Source organism: Stegostoma tigrinum, chromosome 33, assembly GCF_030684315.1.
Source record: "Stegostoma tigrinum isolate sSteTig4 chromosome 33, sSteTig4.hap1, whole genome shotgun sequence".
NCBI lineage: Eukaryota > Metazoa > Chordata > Chondrichthyes > Orectolobiformes > Stegostomatidae > Stegostoma > Stegostoma tigrinum.
The window spans coordinates 36,340,410-36,365,846 of NC_081386.1; the positions used below are offsets into that span (position 1 = coordinate 36,340,410).

General features: G+C 46.5%; 1 protein-coding gene across 1 annotated transcript in view; it reads right to left on the minus strand.

Annotated features, from left to right (window-relative positions):
* Nucleotides 1–25,437, minus strand: part of hdc (histidine decarboxylase) — a 56,154-nt gene that overhangs the window by 21,616 nt on the left and 9,101 nt on the right. Inside the window, exons 2-6 of the mRNA XM_059639189.1 lie at nucleotides 9,071–9,243; nucleotides 6,956–7,069; nucleotides 5,717–5,839; nucleotides 1,216–1,350; nucleotides 718–861 (exon numbers count right to left, since the gene is read on the minus strand). Of these exons, the coding sequence (XP_059495172.1) occupies nucleotides 718–861; nucleotides 1,216–1,350; nucleotides 5,717–5,839; nucleotides 6,956–7,069; nucleotides 9,071–9,243 (689 nt within the window). The remainder of the gene's footprint in view (nucleotides 1–717; nucleotides 862–1,215; nucleotides 1,351–5,716; nucleotides 5,840–6,955; nucleotides 7,070–9,070; nucleotides 9,244–25,437) is intronic.

Consider the following 25,437-nt stretch of genomic DNA (forward strand, 5'->3'; position numbering starts at 1 on the left):
CCTATGAAATTCCCTCCCACAGGAAGCTGTTGGGACAGTTTGATAGATATATTCAAGAGGAAGCTGGAAGTGGCCCTTGTGGCTAAAGGGATTAAGGGATATGGGGAGAAAGTGGAAGTGGGATACTGAGATTGTAGAGTCGGTTGTGATGGTATTGAATGGTGGTGCAGGCTTGAAGGGCCAAATGGCCTACTCCCAAACCTATTTTCTGTTTCTGTGTAGGTAGGTGCATCTGCACCGTGGAATCTGGTTCAGACCATAAACTTGTGATCAGAGATAATGGGAACTGCAGATGCTGGAGAATCCGAGATAACAAAGTGTGAAGCTGGATGAACACAGCAGGCCAAGCAGCATCTCAGGAGCACAAAAGCTGACATTTTGGGCCGAGACCCTTCATCAGAAAAGCTTTTGTGTCAGCTTTCCTGCTCCTGAGATGCTGCTGGGCCTGTTGTGTTCATCCAGCTCCACACTTTGTTATCTCAGATTCTCCAGCATCTGCAGTTCCCATTATCTCAGCCAAGGTCGAACCCGTTTTGTTAACAAGGCGCCTGCTTCGCTGAAGAAGTGGACAGCGCGCTCTGGAAAGCTCAGCTCCAGCTCGAACCAGGAGCGGGTCCAGGGAAAGATAAAGGTTGCAGTCTGCTGATTAAAGCCCTATTAGGGGAGAGAATGAAAACCCGTTCCAGTCTGACGGAAGTTGTTCTTACTGAGACTTACAAAGAATGGAACAAGTCCTAATCTTCTATCTTCCAGCAATGCTCGCTGCAGAGTCTCACCTCGAAGGGACCAATCCTCATCCGTCTTGAGGAACCGAATTTTAACCAAAGTGATCAGTCCGGCTTTCTCCACAGAGGAATGAGCCTGAGAAATCACATTGGATCGAAAGAGCGTGTTAGAGACAAGTGCCCCGCAGCTTATTTGATCCGCTCCGAAACAAGAACAAGATCCTTGTGAATTAATTCACGATCGATCCCAGATCACAATGGAACACCGATCCCAACGAAATAACCCACTGGAGAACAGCGATTGCAGAATTCCGCCAGGTACAGTTACAGCCTACTCTCGGGGCGGGTAATGGTGGGGTGTGGGGAGGAAGAGCCTCCCCTGGGGTGAGGTTTACAGTGGGAGGGGAAACCCCTACACTCCCCAGCCCCAGATACAACACTCCGACCGACCGACCCACCCAACCCACTCTACCCACCCTCCCCCGTTCACCTGGTCTGAGGCGTATGCGATCAGACGGGAGTTGAGGACTGAGTGATCCAAGTTGGGTAAGGTCGATTGCATCTCCATGATCTTGGCTTTCCTTGCGACCAACAGGGCGATTAATGTGGCCTCACTGGTCGTACTCTGCAACATTAAAACATCTCGGTCAAAAACATAGTGTCTTGTCTCATTTCTCTCAACCACCCATTCCCTGAATCAAAGGTCAGATGGACGTGACACTGAGGAAGTCAATCTGTGTTCTCCTATCTTCGATAATACCGAGTTGTTGGTGATCTGAGACTCTCAATGATCCGGAAACAATCTGGACTGTTTTCAAATGGATTTTTTGATCGGAATCTGCCCGGGGAGAGTCACTATAGGGAAATGGACGTTCCAATTTGTACTTCACACATAAGATCATAAGATATAGGAGCAGAATTAGATCATTCAGCCATCAAGCCTGCTCCACTCACCCCATGATCCCCTCACCAATCAAGAACCTGTCTCTATCTTGAAGACCCTCAATGACTTGCCCTCCACAGCCCTCTGCAGCAAGGGCTTCCACTGATTCACCACCCTCTGGCTGAAGAAATTCCTCCTCATCTCAGTTCAAAAGGGTCATCTTTTCACTCTGAGGCAGTATCCTGGGGTCATGATCTCTCCCACAAGTGGAAACATCTTCTCCATATCCAGGCCCCTCAGTACTCTGTAATTTTCATTGAACTCCCCCTCATCCTCTTAAATTTCATCAACTACAGACACAGAATCCTCAACCATTCCTGACATGACAAGCCTTTCATCCCCAGGATCATTCTTGTAAACCCCTCCTGGAACCTCTGCAATGCCAGCACATCCTTCCTGAGGGACAGGACCCAAAACTATTCACAATATTCATGTTGTGGTCTGACCAGAGTCTTATACAGCCTCAACTGTACAGCTCTGCTATTGCATTCTAGACTTCTTGAAGTAAAAGCTATTGCATTTGCCTTCCAAACCGTTAACTGATCCTTCATGTTAACTTTAAGGAAACCTGGAACTAGAACATCTAAGACACTTTGAGCTTCAGATTTCCAAAGCCTTATCACATTTAGAAAATTTACTTTAGTGACTGAAAGGGATAGATATATACTGCAGGGCAAGAGTTATAGCTGAGGGAAAGGCAATTTTGAGGCAATTAGGCAAGATTTAGGATGCACAGGATGGAGAAGGAAACGCAGGGGCTGGGCACTATTGAAATGTGGAGCTTGTTCAAGGAACAGCTATTGCGTGTCCTTGATAAGTATGTACCTGTCGGGCAGGGAGGAAGAGGTCGAGCGAGGGAACCGGCATTTACTAAAGAGGTTGAAGCTCTTGTCAAGAGGAAGAAGGAGGCTTATGTAAAGATGAGGTGTGAAGTCTCAGTTAGGGCACTTGAGAGTTACAAGTTAGCCAGGAAGGACCTTTAGAGAGAGCTCAGAAGAGACAGGAGGGGGCATGAGAAATCTTTGGCAGGTAGGATCAAGGAAAACCCTAAAGCTTTCTATAGGTATGTCAGGAATAAAAGAATGACTAGAATATGATTAGGGCCAGTCAAGGACAGTAGTGGGAGGTTGTGCATGGAGTCCGAAGAGATAGGAGAGGTGCTAAATGAATACTTTTCATTGGTATTCACACAGGAAAAAGACAATGTTGTCGAGGAGAATACTGAGATACAGGCTATTAGACTAGATAGGATTGAGGTTCACAAGGAGGAAGTGTTAGCAATTCTGGAAAGTGTGAGAACAAATAAGTCCCCTGGGCCGGATGGGATCTAACCTAGTATTCTCTGGGAAGCTAGGGAGAAGATTGCCGAGCCTTTGGCTTTGATCTTTATGTTGCCATTGTCTACAGGAATAGTGCCAGATGACTGGAGGATAGCAAATGTCCCCTTGTCCAAGAAGGGGAGTAGAGACAACCCTGGTAATTATAGACCAGTCAGCCTTACTTCAGTTGTGGGTAAAGTGTTGGAGAGGATTATAAGAGATAGGATTTATAATCATCTAGAAAAGAATAATTTGACTAGGGATAGTCACTATGGTCTTGTGAAGGGTAGGTTGTGACTCACAAACCTTATTGAGTTCTTTGAGAAGGTGACCAATCAGGTGGATGAGGGTAAAGCGGTTGATGTGGTGTATACGGATTTCAGTGAAACGTTTGATAAGGTTCCCCACAGAAGACTATTGCATAAAATACGGAGTTATGGGATTGAGAGTGATTTAGTGGTTTGGATTGGAAATTGGCTAGTTGGAAGCCGCCAGAGTGGTTGTTGATGAGAAATGTTCATCCTGGAGAGCAGTTACTAGTGGTGTACCGCAAGGGTCGGTGTTGGGTCCACTGCTGTTTGTCATTTTTACAAATGACCTGGATGAGGGCGTAGAAGGATGGGTTAGTAAATTTGCAGACAACACTAAGGTCGGTGGAGTTGTGGGTAGTGATGAAGGATGCTGTAGGTTGCAGAGAGACATAGATAAGCTGCAGAGCTGGGCTGAGAGGTAGCAAATGGAGTTTAATGCGGAAAAGTGTGAGGTGATGCACTTTGGAAGGAGTAACAGGAATACAGAGTACTGGGCTAATGGTAAGATTCTTGGTAGTGTGGATGAGCAGAGAGATCTCGGTGTCCATGTGCATAGATCCCTGAAAGTTGCCACCCAGGTTGACAGGGCTGTTAAGAAGGCATACAGTGTTTTAGCTTTTATTAATAGAGGGATCGAGTTCCGGAACCAAGAGGTTATGGTGAAGCTGTACAAAACTCTGGTGCGACCGCACTTGGAGTATTGTGTACAGCTGTGGTCACCGCATTATAAGAAGGATGTGGAAGCTTTGGAAAGGGTGCAGAGGAGATTTACTAGGATGTTGACTGGTATGGAGGGCAGGCCTTATGAGGAAAGGCTGAGGGACTTGAGACTGTTTTTGTTAGAGAGAAGAAGGTTGAGAGGTGACTTAATAGAGACATACAAGATGATCAGAGGATTAGATAGGGTGGATAGGGAGAGCCTTTTTCCTCGGATGGTGACGGCGAGCATGAGAGGACATAGCTTTAAATTGAGGGGTGATAGATATAGGACAGATGCCAGGGGTAGGTTCTTTACTCAGAGAGTAGCAAGGGTGTGGAATGCCCTGCTTGCAACAGCAGTAGACTCACCAAATTTAAGGCCATTTAAATGGTCATTGGATAAACATATGGATGATAACGGAATAGTGTAGGTTAGATGGGCTTCAGATTGGTTTCACAGGTCGGCGCAACATCGAGGGCCGAAGGGCCTGTACTGCACTGTAATGTTCTATGTTCTAATGGCCTATGCCTCTATTGTTCTACCCAAAGTGCAAACCCTCACAGCTTCCCACTCTGTCTGACATCTGCCATTTCCTTGCTCAATCTCCTAGCCTGTCATTGGATCCCTACAGCATGGAAGCAGTCTATTCAGCCCATCTAGTTCACACCCAACCTCTGAACAGTATCCCACCCAGACTGATCCCCAACATTAACCCCACATTTCCCAGGGGTAGCCCACTTAGCCTGCACATCCCTGGACACTATTTAGCATGGCCAAGCCACCTAACTGGGTGTAGACTGTGGGAGAAAACTGGAGCACTCAGAGGGGACTCAGACAGACACAGTGAGAATGTGCAAACTCTACACAGACAGTCGCCCGAGTGTGGAATCGAATCTTGGTCCCTGGTGCTGTGAGGCTGCAGTGCTAACCACTGAGCCACTGTGCTGGCCAAGTCTTTCTGCTGTCTCACTTCTGCAACATGACCTATCCCTCCACCTATCTCTGTGTCACCCCAATCCTAGCAACAATATCCTCAGTTCCTTTGGCTGGATCGTTAATGCATAACATGCAGCTTCTTTAATGAAGCAAAAGCTTTCCTCCATTCCCCTGACCAGTATGATTCCACAAACACCTTGAACGCTCATCCTGCACTGCCCATAACATCACTCTGAGCCAGCTCAGCCTGAATCAGCTGTAAGCCCACTGCAGGATCGTGAGGGATATCGGTGCTCGCCAGGTGAGAGGTCTCCAAAGGGGACTGGAAGTGGCAGTGGGACTAGACCCCCCATGTGGGGAGCCCCTGGTATGGGGAGCTTCGGCATGCAGAGACCCGGCGTGCAGAGCCCAAATCTATTGCTATTAAGCAGAACTTCCACTAGATTCATTGTCATCAAAATAGCAACGAATCTCTGAGGATTGGGACCAGGGTTTGGAAACACTTGGCTGTTGAAAAGTTGGAGGAATTCAAAGGCTCAAACCTGATAATAACCAGAAGGAGGATTCTCTAAATCCTGATGACATTTCAACAGGAAAAGTGCTGTACCTTCAGAGACACTAAGTCCATCGATAGAAAGAGTGATGCTTTAACAGCCAAAGTGATCAGGAAAAATAAACATTGTAATATATTAATGTGGGATAATTAAAACAGATATTTTCTGTGTGACTCATTAAGAGGTATGAGTTAAAGAGGATAGAAGCTCAATGAAAGCTGTGGGTACCTGGAGAACACCTCCTCCCTGACTGTCTGGGTGATGGTGCAAGAAACGATCGGGAAGCCCTAGCATTGCAGCCAACCAATCCAGCACATTCATCTCCAGCTCTGTGCAAGCTGGGCTCGAGGCCTGGAATTACAAATATAATCAGAGCCTGACATTTTTTCTGAAAACCCATAAATAATCAGGTTATGCTGTCATACCAAATACAGTGTAGTTTTGGAAAAGACCAGGAAGAGTTTAACAGGATTCAGAGAGAAATGGAGAAAGAAAGAAAGAGAGGGAGGGAGCGAGAGAGAGGGAGGGAGCGAGAGAGAGAGAGAGGGAGAGAGAGAGAGAGAGAGAGAGGGAGGGAGAGAGAGAGAGAGACAGAAGCTTGTCCTTGGAGCAATCAAAGTTATAAATTGTTTCAAATCATGGGAGGAATTGAAGGAGAAATAGAAAGAACAATCTTTTCTGACAAGTGGATCAAAATACAGAGTTAATGTTTCAGGGCCAGTACACACTGCTGCTTCTGAGCATCAGTGTTGAAGGGAGTGGGATATTTGTGGATGTGATGCCAATCAAGTGGGGGCTGCTTTGTTCTGGATGGTATCAAGCTTGAGTGTCGTTAGAACTTTTCTCATCCAGGCAAGTAGGACTATTCCATCCAGAGGTTTTGGTATCTGGAGCGCACAATCTAACTTGCAGGGAAATGGGGAAGAAGATGGGGAGTAGGAATAGGTTGGGCAGCTCTTTCAGAGATGTAGCACAATGTGTAACTCCCCATCATATCAGATTCTCCAATTCCTTGATCAAAATAACAAGCCTCTGATTGTCTCATTATGATGGCACTGTTAATGACCAGGACTTCCAGCTGTTTCTGGTAGGTCAGGATTCCTGGCAGGAATGTTCTTCCGCTTTGTCACTGGGAGAATGAGAGGGAGCAGCATTAATTTCAGTGAAGAAGGTTTTGTTCTGAAAAGATTATAAACCAATGCTGTTAACTGTCCAAATCACTGGAGAAGCTGAAAATGGGAGGCTTTCACCTTTTTTAAAAAGAAACCAACAATAACCATGATGTCAGTGATAAGAGTTAGATTTACTGATTAAACATTCGAATCTTTCAATCATAACTTGACAAAAACACTGACTATAGAACTCATCAAATATCTGGACATTCAGTGTTATTGTCACAGTTTTGACTGTACTTTATTACTGTATGGTAGTAATGAAAGGTTTATTATACTTTTTGACAGTTCTTACCCAAGTAAATCCTAAACAGTTAATACCATCTGCCAACATGTCCCCAAGTAGAGATGGCCATGACGTTAGCGCAGGGAAGTAGGCGTGCATGTGAGGGCTCTGCCAGTGAACTACCTACAGGAACACAGAAAAACACACTCAAAAGGTTAAAGCTGATCTTGATTGTACAGAACTCTGTGCTCCAGCATCCAAGCCAAATGTGAATCTCACGTGGTTGTGGGTGACCTGGAGAAAAAGGGGACCAGTACAGATAAGACAGTCACTTCAGGGGAGAAGCTGGAAGCCTGGTTAAATCCTGGATACACACATCATACAAAAGAGAGACAGACGTGGGCACAACACACTTTAAGGGAAGAGAGAAGATTTCACAATGGGGATTTGAAAACAGAGTTGAATTTTAATGTTAGGTTATTTTAAGCAAACATATTCATTCAGAACATTTCCAACAGTGACTAAACTTCATTTACAACAATCCCCAAAATATTGTTTATTCAATTTGTTGTAATTTCTGATGCATAGACTAGGTGAAACACATGAAACTGGTGTGTGTGGCTGGAGGATTTACTAGATTCTTATGAGTTAATTATACATCAATGCTCTGTTTCCAAAGAGGTCATTTAGGGATGAAGGAGTATAATTGTCAGCAGTTTCAAGGGATATTGTAGGTGAATGAGGTACTGTCTACTATGAAAGTCTGTCTTAACGTGATCTATATTATGAAAATGTCAGCTTCTTTCATGTCTGTTTGTATAAACAATAATTACAAATGTCCTTGTAAAATATGACATTATATGGAATAAGGATGTGTAAGAAAGGATTGAAATGAGAGGAATTAGTAATTTTATTTGATGTGACAATTTACGCAGTCGAGTGAAACAGACACTGAATATGGTCCACCTAAAATGGAGACAGAAGAGAGTGGAGGTGCAGCTAGGCAGTGAAGCAGATTTCCAACATCTTAACAATAATCCATGGTTTTCGTATTTCTGCTCCGTCATCCCATGCTCTTAATAATAACCATCTAAATAATTGTACCAGTCACTAGGATTTATTTTGTTCTTTATAATATTATAAATCAAATAGCAGCCTGTCAGTCAGGCTGTGGGCTATATTTCTGTGAAAGCACAAAGGTGTGAGAGAATGGGGGAGTGGGAGTGTGTGGGGGCATGGTGAAGGGACACTGGGGGAGGATGGTGGGGGGCTGGGGGTGTGTGATGGAGTGGGGGAGTGAGGGTATGTAACGGAGTGGAGGAGTTGGTGTGTGTGATGGAGTGGGGGAGTAGTGGGAGAGTGAGGGTGTGTGATGGGGTGGGGGAGAAGGGGTGTGTGAGAGGGTCGGGAGTGGGGATGTGTAATGGGGTGGGGGAGTGGGAGTGCGTGGGGGAGCGTGTGGGGGGAGGTGGGGTGTGGGGGCTGTGGGGGAGATGAGGGATTGGGTGTGTATGTTGGGGTGGGAGAGTGGGAGTGTGTGGGTGTGTGATAGGGTCAGGGAGTGGGGGTGTGTATTGGGGTTGGGGAATGGGGGTGTGTGGGTGTGTGATGGGGTAAGGAAGTTTGGGTGTGTGAGAGGGTTGAGGAGTGGGGATGTGTGAAGGGATCAGGGATTGGGTGAGGGGATGGACTGTTTGTGTGTGGTGTGAGTGGGGTGGGGGTTTGTGAAGCAGGGTGTGTGTGAGGGGTGTGGAGGTGTGGGAGTGTGTGAGGGGGATGGGGGAGTGTGTGGGGGGATGGGGTGTGTGTGTGTGAGGAGTGAGTGGGGTGGGGTGTTGGGGTTAGTGAAGCAGGGTGTGGAGGAGTGGATGTGTGTGAGGTGGGTGGGGGATGTGAGTGTGGGTGGGGTGCTGGGGGACTGAGGATAACGGGAGATTGAGACAGAGATTGGGGGTGAGGAGGGTGTGAGATTGAGGAGGGAGTCAGAGTATGATGGGGCTGATTAGGAGTAGGGGCTGATGGGGTGAGGGGGACCGGGACTAAAGGGGGAGCAGAGTGACGGGGATTGAGGGGAGTAGGGGTGAGGGGAGGATGGGGATGAGGCAGAATGGAGCTGAGGAAGGATCAGATTGGGGGGATGTGAGAGTGAGAGAATGGGTGGGTGAGGTGGAGATATGGCCCTACCCCAGGCATGATGATCCTTTCGATGTCCTCAAAGATGTTGCTCCAACTCTCGCCATCTTGTGGGGCTGTGTCTGGGAGGAGGGATCTCATGTAGCCAGGTTTAACATCAGGGTAGACACGGCGTTCTCTCAGTGTGCTGAGGTATTCGGCAATATAATCCACTAGCTCCTTCCCTGGGGAGACACATAGAACAGTTCATACTAAAATACATCAGACACTTGAGAGCAAGAGACAAGGAAGACCACACAGCCACATTGGGCAGCTGCAGAGAAGAAATCTAGCTCAGCAGGCTTTTTTTGAACTGGATGGAGCTGTAGGAAGGCAGCAGGGTTCATTCCCTCACTGAGCTGAACTAGCCAGAAAGCAACTTTCCCTCCAGCTTCGTGGAATAGTCCTGAGAACACAGCTTTCTTTATGACCACAGAACTGATCTTCCTGTTAAAGCACAGACTGTATCCGGGCACTAGGCAGCTCCAGATATGTTCACCCTCATTTGGGGTATTGTACCCAATTTTGCACACATTGTTTTCAGGGTGTGGCAGCTGTAGAGGGAATTTCTGAGAATGGTTCTGGACTGGAAGGTTTTGGTTTTGTGGGTAGATGAGAGAAACTTGGCTGGTTCTCCTTTGCGAAGGTGAAGCAGATTTAATCAAGCTTTTCAAATTCATGAGGCCTCTGAGCAGATCAGAGGCAGAAACTGACCCCATTGTTGGACGGATTGGAGAACCAGAGCTACAGACTTAAGGTGCTTGGGAAAAGCAAAATTGGAGACACAAGGCAAACTGTGAGGATCTGGAAGGCAGTTTCAGAGATTGTGATGGAGGCAGTTTCAATCAAAACTTTCAAGAGAAATTGAATAACATACCATTTGAAGAGAAAAGAAACTGCAGGATTACAAGCAGAAGATGTGGGAGTGAGTCTAGGAGGGTTACTATTCATGAGGGTGCTGAGGATGCAAAGGGATGAGTTGAAACTATGTGGTAGATACCTGACAGGAACAAAATCAGATTGGACAACAGCTGCTTCAGTTTGAGACCCTAGTGCTACAGGTTCCTCAGAAATGGGGGAAGAGGAAGGGGGCTCTGAAATAAATAGAGGGTGGGATGGTGATAAAAGGCAGATAGTGAAGTAGATAGGTGGGAAAAAAGACAGACAGGTCAAGGAGGTGGGGATGAAGCCAATAAATGTGAGTGTAGTAGGAAGTGGGCGTGGGGGTTGATCAGTAAGGTGGGAGGAGCCAATAGCTGGGAGAGAAGACGGACAGGTCAAGGAGGCGGGGGCAAGAGTGGGGCCTGGTCTTGGGATGCAGAGGGGTGAGGGGAGATTTTGAAGCTTGTAAAGTCCACATTGAGACCATTGGGCTGTAGGATTCCCAGGTGGAATATGAGGTGCTGTTCCTGCAGCCTTTGGGTGGCATCATTGCGACACTGGAGGAGGCCCAGGATGGACATGTCGTCCAAGGAGTGGGAAGGGGAGTTGAAGAGGTTCATGAGTGGGAGGTGTTGTCGTTTGTCGCGAAGCGAGCGTAGGTGTTCCATAAAGCGGTCTCTAAGCTTCCGTTTGGTCTCCCTGATGTAGAGGAGGCCACATCAGGAAGAGAGGATGCAGTATACTGCATTAGTGGATGTGTAGGTGAGCATCTGTTTAATGTCGAAGGTTTCCTTGAGGCCTGGGGTGGAGGTGAAGGGGGAGGTGTAGGGGCAGTTGTAGCACCTCCTGTGGTTGAGGGGAAGAGTGCCGGGGGTGGTGAGGCTAGTGGGGAGTGTAGAGCGGATGAAAGAGTCGTGGAGAGCGGTCCTTCCGGAAGGCAGATAAGAGTGGGGAGGGAATTATATCCTTGGTAGTGGAGTTAGATTGCAGGTGGTGGAAGTGGCAGAGAATGATCATTTGAATCTAGAGGATGATGGGAAGATACATGAGGACAAGGAGAATTCTGTCTTTGTTGTTATTGCGGGGGAGGGGGTGTGAGGGCTGAGGTGTGGGAAATGCATGAGATATGGTCGAGAGCATTTTCAACCACTGAGGTGGGGGAAGTTGTGGTCCTTGAAAGATGAAGACATCTGGGATGTCCAGGAGTAGAATGCCTCATATTGGGAGCAGAAGTTGTGGAACCCCTCCCCCATTTCTGAAGAAGGGTCCAGGCCCAAATGTCAGCCTTCCTGCTCCTCTGAAGCTGCCTGACCTGCTGTGTTCATCCACCTCTACACTGTGTTATTTCAGACTCCAGCATCTGCAGTTCCTGCTATCTCTTATTTCATTCCTCAACAAATTGTTGTCGAATATTAAAAATGGTTTGTTTGGTCATGCAGAACTTGAGTGTTGCTGAAAAAGAGATATGTTTTGTGAAACTATTTGACCTTCACTCATCAGGGCAGGTCACAAGAAATACCAGTTTCAGGGAAGACAAACACTTATGCACATGAGCTGTACTCAACCAGTCTACGTTTCCAAAATTCACAAGTGTCCAAGAATAGATATGATTCTGCAGTTGGCCAATATTTGCTGGATAATCCTGATTATGTGAAAAATTACACAAACAGCTAATGGTCAGATTGTCAGTCACGGTCACAGTGTGCACTGGAATCTATACATATCAATACACAGAGCCCTGAAAGAACATGTGCACACAATATATTTGTTGTCTTCAATAAAGAGGTGGCAACCATTTGCTGGTCAATTATCACAGGGCAATGTCTTGGTTGACTGGAATTAACCTGCATGGTTTAAAATTTGAACAATTTGCTAGTTAACTGTCAATCATTATTAACGGGTGCATTCTCCTTGACAAAGTCTTTACAGACCAAAGTCCACTTGGCAACCAATCAGCACACCCTTCATCCACCATAACAGCTGTTTTCCTTTTAAATCTTTATTCCTTGTGAATGGTCCAATGGGTAAAGGCAAAATACTTCAAGAAATGTGTCCTTTTTCACTAAACATTCATTGTATCAAATCGCAGACTCAACGTTCTCTCTTGATGAACACTCCTGAAACCTCAGTTATTAGTCATTTCCTGCAAATAGCAGATGGCCCAGTATGATTGACACTAGGATGTGGTCACAGTCTTGTCCAAATATTCCAGTCAGTGTCAGAACCCTATCTCTGACACTGACCTGGCAAAGCATTACTCACACCCCCTTCCTATGATTCTCCATAAGAATCAGGAACAGGAGTAGGCCCAGAGAGCCTGCTCCACCACTCAATAAAATCGTGGCTGATCTTTTCATGGCCTCAGTTCCACTTACCACCCTCTCACCACAACCCTTACTGGATGTGAGTTTGCTCGCTGAGCTGGAAGGTTAGTTTTCAGACGTGTTGTCACCATTCTAGGTAACATCATCAGTGAGCCTCCGATGAAGCGCTGGTGTTATGTCCTGCTTTTTATTTATCTGTTGAGGTTTCCTTGGGTTGGTGATGTCATTTCCTGCGGGAAACCTAACCAGATAAATAGAAAACGGGACATAACACCAGTGCTTCGTCGGAGGCTCACTGATGACGTTACCTAGAATGGTGATGAAATGTCTGAAAATTAACCTTCCAGCTCAGCGAGCAAACTCACATCCAGAACCTCAGACTGAGCTACAAATCTTCTCAAAACTCGCTAGCAACCCTTACTTCCCTTACTATTCAAAAAATGATGTACCTTAACTTTAAAAACATTCAATGAAGAAGCCTCAACTACTTCACTGGGCAAGGGATTCCACAGATTCACAACCCTTTGAGTGAAGACATTCCTCCTTAATTCAGTCCTAAACCTGGTCCCCCTACTTTTGAGGCTATACCCTCTTGTCCTAGTTTCACCAGCCAGTGGAAACAATTTCCCTGCTATCTATTCTCTTCATAATTTTATATGTTTCTATAAGATGCCCATCATTCTTCAAAATTCCAATGAATATATTCCCAGCCTATTCAACCTCCCCTCATAAGCCAACCCTCTTAACTCTGGAATCAATCGGGTGAATTTCCTCTGCACCCCCTATAGTGCCAGTACATCCATTCTCCTGTAAGGAGATCAAAACTTCATGCAGTACTCCAGGTGTGGCCTCACCAGCACCCTGTACAGCTGCAACATAACCTCCCTGCTTTTAAACTTAACCCCTGTAGCAATGAAGGACAAAATTCCATTTGCCTACTTAATTACCTTAAGTACCTGCAAACCAACCTTCTGCAGTTCATGTACAAGGACACCCAGGTCCCTCTGCATAGCAGCGTGCTGCAATGTTTTACCGTTCAAGTAATAGCCCCTTTTGCTGTTATTCCTACCAAAATGGATGACTTCACGTTTTTCAACATGGAATTCCATCTACCAGACCTTTGCCCACTCACTTAAACTGTCAATAGCCCTCTGCAAACTTTCAGAATCCCCTACACACTTTGCTCTACCACTCACTTTAGTGTCATCCACAGACTTTGATGCACTACACATGGGTCCCAACTCCAAATCATCAATGTAAATTATAAATAATTGCAGTCCCAGCGCTGATCCCTGAGACACACCAGTAGTCACTGTTCACCAATCAGAAAAACACTCTTTTGTCCCCACTCTGAAGAAGGGTCCTGACCCGAAATGTTAAACTTTCCTGCTCCTCTGATGCTGCTTGGCCTGCTGTGTTAATCCAGCCTCACACCGTGTTATCTCTTTTATCCCAACTGTTTGTTTCCTGTCAATTAACCAACCCTTGATCCATGTAAATACATTTCCTGTAACACTGTGCACCTTTATCTTATGCAGCAGCCTTTTGTGCAGTGCCTTGAAGAATGCCTTTTGAAAATCCAGGTACACTACATCTACTGGGTCCTCATTGTCCACCTCATAATGAGCATTGTCCAGTGCTCATAATGTCTTCATAGAATTCCAGCAAATTAATCAAACATGACCTGCATTTCATGAACCCATGCTGCATCTGCCCAATGAGGCAATTTCTATCTAGATATCTTCTTATTTCTTCCCTGATGATATGTTGAAGAATTTTCCCCAATACAGAAGTTAAGCTAACTGGCCTTAATTCCCCATCTTTTGTTCAGGCCAATCTTCCGAAGGAGGACCCTGAAGAACTCAGACAGCACAGGCACACTCACCCACACTTCCCCTTTATGCCACTAACTGCTGTATTTGGCAAATTAATGGTTTAAACACCCCAGAACATGCCCCAGTGTTAGAGGGTGAATGAGTTAATGTGTAAGTGGGGAAGGAGTGAAGGGGGTGAGGTAATTGGGTAAAAGGGGTGAAGTGAGTCCTGGGTCAAGTGGGTTGGATTAGAAAGGGTTGTAGTTGGGGAGTGGGGGTACTTTTCGCTGGGTACCTGCTCCTCTGATTGGTTCAAACAGCACACTACGCTCCTTCTCCCGGCTTACACACAGAAATGGAAGAGCAAGGAGCCAGTACAGAAAGAAGTGCAGTGATGGTGTGATGCAATGGCTGGGCTTCTATGGGACAGCTCAGAGTCAGTGAACCGGTCCATATTAATGAACACAGCGAATAACCTAAATGGATATGCCAGTATCTTTACAGGCTGCATTAGGAAGTGTTAGAGAATAATGCGCTGAAGAAGTTAATCCAAACATTCCCTCACCAGAAACCAGGGATGAACTGGGAGACCCACTCCCTACTGAAGTCCAGGTCTGAGGTGTTCAAGTTGAGTAACACTGACCTATACAGGAAATTCAGGAATGACCTTCACAAGGCTATCAGAGATGCCGAGAGGCAATTCCAAACTGAGCTTTATACCCGACACCCAATGTTTGTGGCAAGGCTTACATAACAGGCCACAAAGCAAAGTCGAACAGAATCGCAGGCAACTGTACATCCCCAGCCAATGAGTTCAAGGCAGCCTACGCGGCTTTGAAAGGAACGGCAGTGAAAAGATGTGACCTATTCCAGCTTCTGGTACACCTGTACCCACTGCAAATGTGAGATTGATCTTGTTGAGGGGGAACCCACAGGAAGCAGAATGGAGTCCCTAGCCATGCACTCAGATCCTGTGCAGACCAGCTGGTGGGCGCATTTGCTGACACCTTTAACCTTCTCGCTATTTCGATCTGATGTTCCCACCTGCTTCAAGAATATCGCCATCACTTCGGTGCCAAAGAAGAATCACTCAGTCTGTCCCACTAACTACTGCCCAGCCGGACCTGGCCTCCAACATTGTGAAGTGCTTTGGGTAGCCGGTCCTGGATCACATCAACTCCAGCCTCCCAGCCTGTCCTGATCCTTTGCAGTGTGCCTACTGGTGAAACAGGCCCACGGCAGACACAATCTCCCTGGCCCTATACTCATCCCAGGAATGACTGGATATCAAGCATATCTAGGTCAGGCTCCTACTTATTTACTACAGTTCCACCTTTAACACCATAATTCCAAACAAGCTCATCTCCAGACTCCAAGATCTAGGTCTCTGCTCCACGCTCTGTAATTGGATCCTTGACTTTCTGACCATAGATGGCAATCCATGAGAACAGGTGAGAACAGCTCCTGCTCCATAATCCTTAACACTGGTGCCCGACAAGATTGCTAACTCAGCCCCCCTTATATACTTATGTCTGTGCAGCCAAATTCGGCCCCTATTGTATTTACAGCTTTGCTGATAACACCATCATTGTAGGCCGGATGTCAAGCTATGACGAGACAGGCGTATAGGAAAGAGACTGAGTGTTTAGAGGCATTGCATAAAGATAACACTCTCTCCCTCAATGGCAGCAAAACAGAGGAGCAGGTCACTGATATCAGGAAGCAGAATGGGGGACACGCCCCGTCTGTATCAATGGGGCTGAGGTGAAGGTGGTTGAGAGCTTCACGTTCCCGGGTGTGATGATCCCAGACAATCTGTCCTGGTCCATCCATGGCAATACTACAGTTAAGAAAGCACACCAATGTCCCTATTACCTCAGGAGGCGAAGGAAACTCAGCATATCCACAAGGACTCTTACCAATTTTTACAGAAATCATCTAATCTGGATCCATCGCAGCATGGTCCAGCAACTGCCCTTCCAAAAACTGAAAGAAACTACAGAGAGGCATGAATACGGCCCAGTCCATCACACAAACCAACCTTTCCTCCACTGACTCCTGCTGTACTTCCCACTGCTTCAGGAAAGCAACCAACATAATCAAAGACCCCTCCACCCCAGTTATACTTTATTGCACCCTTTTCCATCAGGCAGAAACATAGAAGTTTGTCTACATGTACGAACAGATTCAGGAACAACTTCTTCTGCTCTTAACAGGCTTTTAAATGTACATCTCAACTGTTACAGTCAGTCTCTCTCTCTGCACCTTCTCTGTGGCTGTAACACTGTATTTTGCACACTGTTCTGCTATCCTGCTGCACTTTGTATGGTATGGTCTGTACAGCAAACAAAACAATACTTTTCACTGTATCTTAGGACATGTAACAACAATAAATTAAACTCAAACCTCTGTCCTGATTTCACCAAATAACCGTTTTATCAGAGTCACTGCAAGTTCTCTACTTGCCATCTGCATGGTGTGAGCCTGAGAGCTGGACAATCTGCAAGAAGGACCCAGTCCACAATAGTCCTCAGTTCAGGCAGCTGTGTGACTCTAGCACAGAAAGAACATTATTAATGTTCACTTTTAACATCTTTGTAAACATTACATTGTGCTGTGACAAATATTTACAGTCTCAGCTCAGTGCTTCAACCCAAGCTCAGAGCTGGAAGCTCAGCACTGAACAACTTGAGAACCCCCCATGTTTAGCCCCTTCCTAACCCTACCCTGATGATTTGACCTGGTCTCATCATTTCACTTCAGCTTCACTGGCCTCCACTCATCTCAGTAGATGTCAGCAACTAACTGCCCAGAGTCCAGACTTTCTCTAAACTCAACAAAAAATTTGCCCTTCATTTAATAATTTGATCAAAACGCAGCAAGCTGCCATTTTCACAATTAAATTTAACATTTTTTTGTCTATTCACAGGATGAGGGTGTTGCTGTTTAAGTCAGCATTTGTTGCCCATCCCTAATTGCCCCAAGGGCAGACTCCTTCCCCAAAGGACATTATTGAAACAGAGATAGTAGGAACTGCATCAGAGATAATGGGAACTTCAGATGCTGGAGAATCCAAGAGGGGGATGGGGAGAGGGTTCTGGAATAAATAGGGAGAGAGGGGGAGGCGGACCGAAGATGGAGAGAAAAAAAGATAGGTGGTCTTCGGTCCGCCTCCCCCTCTCTCCCTATTTATTCCAGAACCCTCACCCCATCCCCCTCTCTGATGAAGGGTCTAGGCCTGAAACGTCAGCTTTTGTGCTCCTGAGATGCTGCTTGGGCTGTTGTGTTCATCCAGCTCCAAACTTTGTTATCTTAGTAGGAACTGCAGATGCTGGAGAATCTGGGATAACAAAGTGTGGAGCTGGATGAACACAGCAGGCCAAGCAGCATCAGAGGAGCAGGAAAGCTGATCTTGCGGGTCTGGACCCTTCATCAGAAATAGATGAGTTTTTCCAACAATCAATAGTTAATATAAACTCTTAATTTCAGATTTTTATTGAATTCAAATTCTACCATTGCTGTGGTGGGATGTGAACTCAGGTCCTCAGAGCATTAGGAATTTTGAGGAAGGGTCACCAGACCCGAAACTTTAATCGAATTTCTCTCCACAGGTGCTGCCAGACTTGCTGAGCTTTTCTAGCAATGTCTGTTTTTTGTTGCTCAGAGCATTACCTGAATTAACAGTCAGTCAGTGATAATACATGTGGGCCACCGCCTCCCAAAAACTGTCTAAATCTCTGACTCTCAGAGACCGTGAGCTCCCCACAGGGGAGTGGGGTGGGGGTGAGGGACTGCTGGGCTCGACTTTAGATTCTTCCCGGACATGTGTCACCCAGGGAGGGCCTCAATACTTCAACCACGTCCCAACCCTCTGTACAGACCCACTGCGCTGAGGGACAAAAACAAAGTTGCTGGAAAAGCTCAGCAGGTCTGGCAGCATCTGTGGAGGATAAAACAAAGTTAACGCTTCGGGTCTGGTGACCCTTCCTCAGAACCGCGGTGCTCAGTGGCGCCTCCCAGCTACGGCTCAGAGCGTAGCACCCTGAGCTCAGTACTGGACCGAGGGAGCTCCGCGTTGTCCGGCTCCCATTGGCAGCCCCGGCAGGTGCAGGGAGGGGGCTGCCAGGCGCTGCTTTGAAGAAGCTGAGCGATGTTCTTTCCCCCACCCACATCCCGTGTCATACCCAATATTTAACCCTGAACCATTACCCCACAGTCAGTCTGTGTCCTCCACTAACAACCCCCCCCCGCCCCAGGGCTGCTCTCTCACAAAATGGGACCGTGTTGGCTCCAACACGTCTCCTGCTGGCCATGGCCAGGATTTACAAGCAAACGGCGGCTTACATTCTCATCGTGGAGCTCCCCCAGGCCCCCCTCTGCATGGGTATCTCCCCCAGGATCCCTCTGCAGGGAGATCTCTCCCAGGTCCCCCTCTGCAGGGAGATCTGCCCCAGGTTCCCCTCTGCACGGAGATCTCTCCCAGGTCCTCCAACCCAGGGAGTTACCCTGGTCCCCCTCTGCAGGGAGATCTCCCCCAGGTCCCCCTCTGCACGGAGATCTCTCCCAGGTCCCCCTCCCCAGGGAGTTACCCTGGTCCCCCTCTGCAGGGACATCCCCCAGGACCCCTCTGCAGGGAGATCTCCCCCAGGTCCCCCTCTGCAGGGAGATCTGCCCCAGGTTCCCCTCTGCACGGATATCTCTCCCAGGTCCCCCTCCCCAGGGAGTTACCCTGGTCCCCTTCTGCAGGGAGATCTCCCCCAGGTCCCCCTCTGCAGGGAGATCTCCCCCAGGTCCCCCTCTGCAGGGAAAGGTGACAGTAAATCGCTGCAGATACTCGAATCCTGATCCACAAACATGGTGCAAACATCACACTATCGCTACGTTACTGCCTGTGGGGATTGGAATAACCGGGAGGTTTAATTTTTGCTTTTGGGCGAATTCTTACTTTGAAGGAATTGTCATTGAAGGAGAGACCTGGCTACCTTCGGGATTTCGAGTCATATTGATGATCCCGTGAATACTCTCCCCCCCAGAGGCAGCTCCAGGTCCGCAGCACGTTAGCTTTTGGGTTTCGGAAACCTTTAGAAACTCTAATTCAGGACAAAATTGGATGTTTTATGGACAAAGAGAGTGTGTGCTGATCAAGGAGACTCAGCACCGATTTCTCAAGGGAAATCACGACAAACCTTTGGAAAAGGTAACGGAAAGGATCGAAGGGTTTGGGTTGATGTGATAGACATGGGCTTCCAGAAGCCGACTGTGCCGGAAGTCGAGGAATTAAAGCGACAGTAGCAACATGAGCACAGAGCTGGCCGAGTGGGAGCAAGGTGGAAGTAATGGTCAGTGGATATTTTTCAAGCTCCTTGCCGTGGAGTTTCTCAGCGGTCAGTATTGGGGCTTCAGTTCTTCCAATGTACATTCATTATCTAAACCTTAATGAACGGGGGACAATTCCAATGTTTACAAATGAAACTGAACTGTGAGGTGAACTGCAAAGGCGGCATTGACGAGAGAGGGGGCACCTGAAGTTCAATGCAGAGAATTGTGGCTATTTATTTTGGTATGAAAGATATAGACACAGAATATAAAATTAAGGGTACATATCTCTAATCACAATGCGGGAACAGAGAGACCTGGGAGAATTTGAGAATAAATTTATTGAAGGTGGAAATACAGGTTGACAAAACAGTTTTTAAAACAAATAAAAACCAAAAGAACTGCGGACGCTGTAAATCAGGAACAAAAACAAAGTCGCTGGAAAAGCTCAGCAGGTCTGGCAGCATCTGTGGAGGAGAAAACAGTTAAGTTTTGGGTCCAGTGACCCTTCCTCAGAACTGATGGTAGCTGGGAAAACGTTGGTTTATATGCAGAAGTAGAGAGGGCGCAGGAGTGGTGGGGTTGTAGAATGTGTTCTGCCCACACAAAACACCCTGAGCTTCCAATTGCCTGCCACTTTAACACACCACCCTGTTTCCGGGCCAACATCTCTATCTCTGGCTTGCTGCAGTGTTCCCAGTGAAGCCCAACTCAAGCTGGAGGAACAACACCTCATCTCCCGCTTGGATGCAAATACATTGGAGACAACATTGATGTCATTTACGAGAATGGTTCCAGGAATAAGGTTCACTAATGTCCATCAGGGAAGGAAACTGCCATCCTTACCTGGTCTGGCCTACATGTGACTCCAGACCCACAGCAATGTGATTGAGTCTCAATTGCCTCTGAAGTGGCATAACAAGACATTCAGTTGTATTAATCACTACAAAGTCTCAAAGACATGAAACCCGACAGATTGCCTGGCATTAACCCAGCCACCAGAAAAGACAACAGCAGAAACAGCCCTGTCGATTCTGCAGAATCTCTCTCACTAGTGTCTGGGGATTAGTGCCAAAATTGGGAGAGCTCTCTCACAGACTGGTCAAGCAACAGCCTGACATAGTCATACTCACAGAATCATACCTTACCACTGTCACCATCTCTGGATATGCCCTGTCCCACCGGCAGGACAGACCCAGCAGAGGGGGCAGCACAGTGGGATATGGTCAGGAGGGAGTTGCTCTCGGAGACCTCAACATTGACTCCAGACCCCATGAAGTCTCATGGCTTCAGGTTAAACATGGGCAAGGTAACCTCCTGCTGATTACCACACACTGTCCTCCCTCAGCTGATGAATCAGTACTCCTACATGTTGAACGTTCACATTGAGAACAGCCTCCATCCTGCTGTGTGGCATTACCACCTTGCTAAATGGGACAGACTTCGAACAGATCTAGTAACTCAAGGCTGGGCATCCGTGTGGTGATGTGGGCCATCAACAGCAGCGGAACTGTACTCCAGCACAATCTGTAACCTCATGGTCCGGCATATCCCCCACTCGACCATTACCATCAAGCCAGGGGATCAATCTCGGTTCAGTGGAGAGTGCAGGAGGACATGCCAGGAGCAGCACCAGGCATACCTGAAGATGAGGTGTCAACCTGGTGAAGCCACCAAACAGGGCTACTTGCATGCCAGGCAGCGAAAGCAGCAAGTGATAGCCAGAGCTAAGCAATCCCACAACCTATGGATCAAATCTAATCTCTGCAGTCCTGCCACATCCAGATGTGAATGGTTGTGGGTGATTAAACAATTCACTGGGGGCGGTGACTCCACAAGTATCTCCATGCTCAATGATGGAGGGGCCCAGTACATTTGTGCAAAAGATAAGACTCCAGTTGGAGACAGTGGATACTGCAAATGCTATGGGCTTGGACAACATTCTGCATAAGACTTGTGCTCCAGAACTTGCTGCTCCCCTAGCCAAGCTGTTCCAATACAGTTATAACACTGGCATATATCTGATAATGTGAAAAATTAACAAAGTGTGTCCTGTACACAAAAAAGCAGGACAAATGCAACCCAGCCAATTACCACCCCATCAGTCTACTCTTGATCATCAGTAAAGTGATGGAAGGTGTCAGTAACAGTGCTATCAAGCAGCACCTGCTCAGTGACGCCCAGTTTGGGTTCTGTCAGGACCACTCAGCTCCTAACCTCATTACAGCCTTGGTTCAAACATTGACAAAGAAAAGCTAAATTCCAGAGTGGGGGGAGAATAAGAGTCCTTGACACCAATGCTGCACTCGACTGAGTGCGTCACAAAGGAACAATAGCAAAAGTGGAATCAGTGGGGGCCAACTCTCTGGTGTTTGGAATCATACCCAGCATATAGGAAGTTAGTCATGGTTGTTGGAGGCCCCAAAGCTTCTCTGCAGGAGTTCCTCAGGATCGTTCCTTGGCCCAACCATCTTCAGCTGCTTCATCAATGACATACCCTCCATCATAAGGTCAGAATTGGAAATGTTCAGCACCATTCATGATCTTTGGATACTGAAGCTGTCCATTTTCAAAAGCAGCAAGATCTGGACAATATCCAGGCTTCAGCTGACAAGTGGCAAGTGGCATTCGCACCACACAAATGCCAGGCTATGACCACCACCAATAAGAGAAATTAGAACTTAGAACATAAAACATTACAGCACAGTACAGGCCCTTCGGCCCTCGATGTTGTGCCGACTTGTCATACCGATCTCAAGCTCATCAATGGTGTTACAATCACTTAATCCCACGTTATCAACATCTTGGACTTATCATTGACTAGAAGCACAACTGGATTCGCTACATAAATGCAGTGGATACAACAGCAGGTCAGAGGAATATTGTGGAATATTGTGAGCCCCCAAAGTCTATCCACCATTTATAAGGTACAAGTCAGGAGTGTGATGGAATACCTCCTACTTGCCTGGATGAGTGCAGCTTTAATTTAGAGGGGAGATAATGGCCTAGTGGTATTGTCACTGGACTGTTAATCCAGAGACCCAGATAACATTCTGGGGACCCGGGTTCAAAGCCTGCCATGATAGATGAGGGAATTTGAATTCAATAAAATATCTGGAATTAAGAATCTAATGATGACCGTGAATCCACTGTCAATGGTTGGGAGAAACCCAACTCGTTCACTAATGTCCTTTCTTACCTAATGCCATCCTTACCCAGTCTGGCCTACATGTGACTCCAGACCCACAGCAATGTGGTTGACTCTGAACTCCCCTCTGGGCAATTAGGGATGGGCAATAAATGCTGCCCGAGCCAGCAATGCCCTCATTCCATTAATGAATAAAAAAAAAATTCACGAAGCTTGACAGCATCCAGGACAAAGAAGCCCACTTGATGCTCAGTACAGCAGAGTGTACTATGACAAGGCACACTGCAGAAATTCACCAAAGATCCTTAGACAGCACCTTCCAAACCCATGACCACTTCCATCTCAAAGTACAATGGCAGCAGATAAATGGGAACATTAACTTTTGCAAGTTCCCCTCCAGGCCACTCAACATCCTGACTTGGAAATATGTTGCTATTCCTACACTATTGCTGGATTAAAATCCTGGAATTCACTCCCGAATGGCATTGTGTACAGCTGGTGAACTGCAGCAGTTCAAGAAGGCAGCTCCCCCCCTGACCCACCTTCTTAAGGGCACATAGGAACGGACATAAAATGTTGGTTTGGCCAATGATGCCCACATCTTGCAATTGAATTAAAAAGAAACCCCAGTAATGTGGGTAATTTGAAGAAGTTGGGACTGGAAATCATGAGGGGGTCTGGGCAGAGTAGACAGGGAGAAACTTTCCACTCATAAATAGTATTGAGAATGACAGGGAGTAGATTTTAAATATTTTTCAAAAGAAGCAAACATGATGTGAGAAAAGAGATAGTAGGAACTTTCTGAAGAAGGGTCTCCACCCAAAATGTCAAACTTTCCTGCTCCTCTGATGCTGCTTGGCCTGCTGTGTTCATCCAGCTCCACACCGTGTTATGATGTGAGAAAAGATTATTTTCATACTGAGAATGGTTTGAATATGGAAAGCCAGGAAGAGTGCAGGAATGATGGAGATAGGTGCAACTGAGGCATTCCAGGGAGAGAAAGCAGGAGAATGACACTCAGTGAGATGCTCATTGGGAATGCCAGTGCAGGCACTATGGGCTAGGTTTTTGTGAAGTGTGAATAGTTCTCATCGAGATTCTGAAATCACACCCAGCAATAGGGCGCCCCCGGCAACCACTTGCTGTGTAGAGAGCAGGAAATGACCAAAGGTAGGTTGGGGGTGGGCATGGGGGGGGTCTTACTTTAGCCAGGCTGGTGCTGATCGTCCAATCAATGATCTGCTTTACGGCATTCTTTATCTGTTCATCAACCAGGGACACAGGGGTCAGAAAGCCACAGTGCCACCCACCCCCACAACCCCAGGGTACAATCAGAAAGAGGTTGGACACAGCAAGAACTCATTGGGAAATGAGTTTTATATGTTGGATCTCACTGAGCAGCTGGACTCTGTATCTGCTCTCACCCACCAAGGTAGTAAATGGTTTTTATGTAGATCAGAGATTGTATCCAAAATTTGTTTCAGACCATAAATAGCTAAAGTATGAGGCACAGACCTTGTGAGAGTGAGACAATAAATTGGAGAAGCAAAGGATGAGTCAAACTGAGGTGTGAGTTGTGACATTAAAAACCATCTGAATATGTGAAAGAAGAAAGAAACATGAAGACTGACCAAGCGCAGTTGTAGGAAAAAGAACAACGCAAAGACAGAGGCAGGGGTTATGGTCTAAAGTTATTGGAATTGATGATAGTCGAGGAGGTAGTAGAGTTCAAAGAGAAGGTGTTGCCCTTTGAGTGTTGGTGGATCTTCACTGGCAGTTTAGGCTCTAAATGAATTCAAATTAAGTAATCATTCAAGGAAGCAACAAAAAGCGATGAACAGGGGAATTTCTAAACGGATCTTGCTTTTATGGAATTTCACCGGCATTTGTTAAAGACCCTCAGACGAAACTGTCAGAAAATCTGAAGCTCAAGGCACTGAAGACAATGATCACCTGGTAAAGTGCAGCATCGCAGGACAGAAGAATTCAGAATGATGCGAAAGTGTTCAGGTTGGCAAAGTGTGATTGACTGTAAATGCAACAGGCATTTAGTTGAGGCATTACAGCTGAGACCAGTAGGATGAAACAAACATGAAAATAAAAAGGAAAATGTTGTGGATGCTGGATGTATGAAATAAAAACAGAAATTGCTGGGTGGGACTGATTTTAAAAGTGACAGGCTTAAAGGCAGGGAGTGACAGACTGTACCAGTCATGGAGTTACTATCTCTTACCAGCTGCTTGTATGAGGCATCGTGTACAGTCTCTGATTAACAAGGTGCATCAAAACCCAGAAGACAAAGCATAACCAACTAACAGGCAAATAAAGCAGCAGTATTTGACCAGAAATTAAAATAGAAACGCTGGTGTGAGTCATAAGGGAGCACTGCACTGCCGGAGGGTCAGTGCTGAGTGTTATGGGTCAGACCAAACCCCCCTCAATATATATTAAGCAAATAGCCTAGACCTTAACTTCTTCTCATTTTAAAGGCAAGTTCCAGGTGTTGCACTCCAGAAGCATTTTGATTGGCCAAACTGCCAGCCTTGGAGCAAAACGCACTTTATTCATTCACTGCAGGTAAAATACAATAAAAGGCAGAAGAAATTGGAATAACAACTCTATTGGAAAACCTAACAGAATAATAGATTATTTAAATAGATTATCATACAGGAATTAGAGTCAGTGTCATATAGCACAACAACAGGCCCTTCGGCCCAACTCATCTGTGCCAACCAGGTTTCCTAAACTGAACTAATTTCATTTTCCTGTATTTGGCCCATATATCTCTAAACTTTTCCCATCTATTTACTTGTCCAAATGTCTTTTCAATGCTGTAATTGAACCTGCATCTATCACTTCCTCTGGCAGCTTGTTCCATATGCACACCACATTCCA